The sequence below is a fragment of the Sphaeroforma arctica genome, assembly GCF_001186125.1.
Source record: "Sphaeroforma arctica JP610 unplaced genomic scaffold supercont1.359, whole genome shotgun sequence".
NCBI classification, from domain to species: Eukaryota; class Ichthyosporea; order Ichthyophonida; genus Sphaeroforma; species Sphaeroforma arctica.
The window spans coordinates 67,565-71,287 of NW_014040199.1; the positions used below are offsets into that span (position 1 = coordinate 67,565).

At 39.3% G+C, this 3,723-nt stretch overlaps 1 protein-coding gene across 1 annotated transcript in view; it reads left to right on the forward strand.

Annotated features, from left to right (window-relative positions):
• The window catches only part of SARC_05566 (hypothetical protein), a 4,054-nt gene extending 1,259 nt beyond the window's left edge, over window positions 1-2,795 (forward strand). Inside the window, exons 2-4 of the mRNA XM_014300573.1 lie at window positions 965-1,367; window positions 1,802-2,040; window positions 2,595-2,795. Coding sequence (XP_014156048.1) covers window positions 965-1,367; window positions 1,802-2,040; window positions 2,595-2,699 — 747 coding nt within the window. The 3' untranslated portion in view covers window positions 2,700-2,795. The remainder of the gene's footprint in view (window positions 1-964; window positions 1,368-1,801; window positions 2,041-2,594) is intronic.
• Window positions 2,796-3,723: the final 928 nt, after the last annotated feature.

The window sequence follows — 3,723 nt, forward strand, 5'->3', positions numbered from 1 at the left end:
TTACATGTAGGTATGTCAACACATCATGTATGCCGAACATGATCTGAATGTCTGTGCTTACTCCATACTAGGCTTTTACTTCAATGTACTACAGCTGTGTGTATTTGCTTTCGTGAAAGTGTTGCTAATACTGCCAGAGCAGTGTACCAGACACATATATGAGCATCCGCAAGACTGAGGGGTATATGATAGTTAGGGTTTTAGCGTAAACCCCCAACCCCTAGTATAGAGCCGTATCGTACTCTCTTGTGGGCATGTACATTCCACTGTGACTGTCCATAACCATGTAGTTAATGTCTACTATACAAGACAATATGCATGGAGCATTACTGGATACATACTCTAGCCATGCACTTTAAAGTATAGTTCACAAATGTGTTTTTCTGGTGATGTGTGCAAAATGTTTCAATACACATGCACCTCTTTAACGCTTAGCATATGCGTAAGTACACATGCTCGTTGCCCCCTGGATAAATACTGTACTTGGTCTTTTAAGCATGTCCATGGCGTTTTTTCTACTTGTTTTTGAGCATATTTGCTGTACGAAAGGCTTGACTATACATATATGCGTAAACCTAAATTTGTACTCGGGAAAATTCACATACGTATGGTATGCATGCAAGAATATGGCCGCTTCTGTTATGGCTATACATGTTAGCTTGTAAACTATTTAAAAGTTTGTTATAATAATATCGAGCTCATACAAGGACTCAGTTGTAAACCAGCCTCTAGCTTCTCTCGAACGTGATATATATATCAGAAGACCGACAGGTCTACCCAACTGTCACCTATATCGCGTTCTAAGCGTTGCTAAGAAATTCCTGTAGATATTCTCCCGGTGTCCAACGTCGCTACCTACACTAAGCAGCGTGGCAAAATTCATACTTCATCACACATTCCATCTACAAGATACGCCCTGTAGGATAAAGTCTAATTTTCCTCTTGGTCGGATCTTCTATTGCAGAAAAGTGACACATCCCTATTCGTCTTCGGCAACCACACCAAGAAACGTCCCAACAATGTCGTACTCGGGCGTATGTTCAATGGCGCGATCTTGGATATGGTGGAGGTAGGTATAGTCGACTACAAGGGTCTCAAGGAGTACAAGAAGAGCATCATGATGGGGTCCAAGCCCTGCTTTGTGTTCAATGGAGATAGCTTCGAGACAGACAGCTCCATGATCCGGATAAAGTCCCTGTTGCTAGATCTGTTTAAGGGTCAGAATGTGCCGGATATCAATATCGGCGGTTTGGAGCATGTTATCTCGGTCACACACATCCCCGTGACGAAGAAACAGGGCGATGGTACAAATGCGGTTGTACAGACGATCGCTTTCCGAGTGTACAAGACTAAACTACTCAAATCAGGTAAGTAGAAGTAGTCTCAAGTACGCGATGTTCATCTATGTAGAGTATATATATATATGCGTGTTTGTTTATTTGTTTGTGCAACTCATTTATCATACCAAAATGTGCGAGTAAATGAACATGAGTATGTTTACAACTGTATATATATATATGTATTTTATTTTATTTCTGCGATCGTCTCGATACTTTCTACACCGGTCCAACTCTTCCCCCCAACAACATTATCGATCCTTACACATTGTTTTTCTCATATACATAACTGTATGAGTCTACAGGGTCTGCGGAGCATATTCATACAGGATCAGCGAAGCATAGCGTGACTAGGCAGTCTAATATGTGGAGGCAGTCAAACCCCGTTCCTGCGAATGATATCCATACTCTCACATTTAAACTAACAGCTGTACACTCGTTATCCACTCCGTAAACTGTCTCAGGTTCGCGTATCCCCCGTGTAGAGCTGGAAGAGATGGGACCGAACTTTGACATGGAGCTGCGCCGCACACAGTTCCCCGATAAGGCACTCATCCAACACTCCATGAAGCAACCGGCTGTGCTCAAGCCCAAGAAGCAAAAGAATGTTGAGTACGATTCTATGGGCAACAAGTTCTCACGGGTACATATGGTCAGACAGGATCTGGATGCCATTCAGCTCAGAAAGGTCAAGGCCTTGAAGGTATGCTTTTGCGAGTTTTGTTTTTGTCTGGTATGTGAGAACAAGGATAGACAACGGTTTTGTTTGGCCGATTTGGCCAGGAACAGACGTCGGGTTTTGTTTGGGATGTTACAACAAGAAGAGTAATCGGCGGCTTGTGATGTTTTAGTGTCTGTTGTTCGTATCGTGCTCAGACAATTTTATATGTAATGCGATGGTTTGTGTAGTATGTTATGTATCTCTTTTGCCCATGAAACTGCCTTCTGAGAGGTTGTCATTGTATGATATCGATGAACAGTTCTACGATCGTTGCAGTATTGCTAAACTTTGTTTAAGAGGGGTTTTATAAGTGCGTATACACTATCTGTATGGATACGCATACAGACGAACATATATAAATTATAAAGAATGTGCAAGGGCCGTTTTAGGACTTCTAACTAACTATCGGCCCTTCTGGTGGATATGACCTCGGATCAATTTTAACCGGTCTTTTGTTTTGTCCTTATATTGCCCCGGATCAATTCTTAGACATTTGTTTACCAATCTTATTTACCTACTTGCGATCTTTTTAACAGCGAAAACCTGAGGCGTCGGCACCAGTGGACAAGGCTGACAACCCCAGGAGCGTCAAGAAAGCGAAGAAAGGAGAGACCCCCCAACAAGAAGTGATCGATCTATGAGGAATAAAGTGAATATATAACCTGTCTAGCTCAAGTCAAATAGAATGTATTAAAGTTACAGATGTATGAGTGGTTGTATGTGGGAGCACCCCAAACCCAATAACTAAGCAGATTGAGAATTAATGTTGGGCGTGCAGACAGTCGTTAGATCTAAGTGTTATATTAAGCAAAGCGCATGGTTATATAAATAGCTTGTGAAGAACAAAATGGTTGTCTCACACATGTGTAGTTCAACGCAAGTGCAATCCATGACGCCGACAAATACAAAAGTATCTAATCATTATGTATGGAATACAAATATCTATTTAAATGTATATGTATATTCTGTAACGTGTGTGCGTGAGTAAATATATATACATATATATATATATGTGTATATTTATATGTTTTATGTATATATATAGTGTGTGTGTATATATGTGTGTTTGTGTGTGTGTCTCTATCTATATATATATATAAGTAAATAAATTTATATATCTATATAAATATATATACTTATATGTATATATATATATGTATGTATGTACTGATTTCCCCTTACTCATTCGAGCATGATACAGGCTTTGATCTGTGTTAATATGTAGACTTTTATGAAGATGACTATTCCCGTAGCACTGTGTAGGATAAGCGAGAGGAGGCTTGCTAACCCGATAGTACATCGACACACTATGTTTGTGTCTCCACGTAAGCTGAGTTGTTACGAGCACTCAGATACAATACCGCTGAACAAGATTTAAATACCGAAAATGAGAAATGTATGTATTGGTCAACATAGTTTATGGTGTTTTTTTATTGATGCAAGAATAAAGTCTTTATATTCTATTCATTGAATGCTTGCTATTGTACTAAATTAACAGTTAGCATCAAGTCTCATGTCGTACGCCTTGTCTTCTTCAGTGCAGCTAGCACTTTTTTTTCTCCTTGGCCCAGCCCCAGGATATATATATATATATATATATGTATATATATATATATATATATATAATATATAATGTATATATTGTTCTTACATACATGACAATAC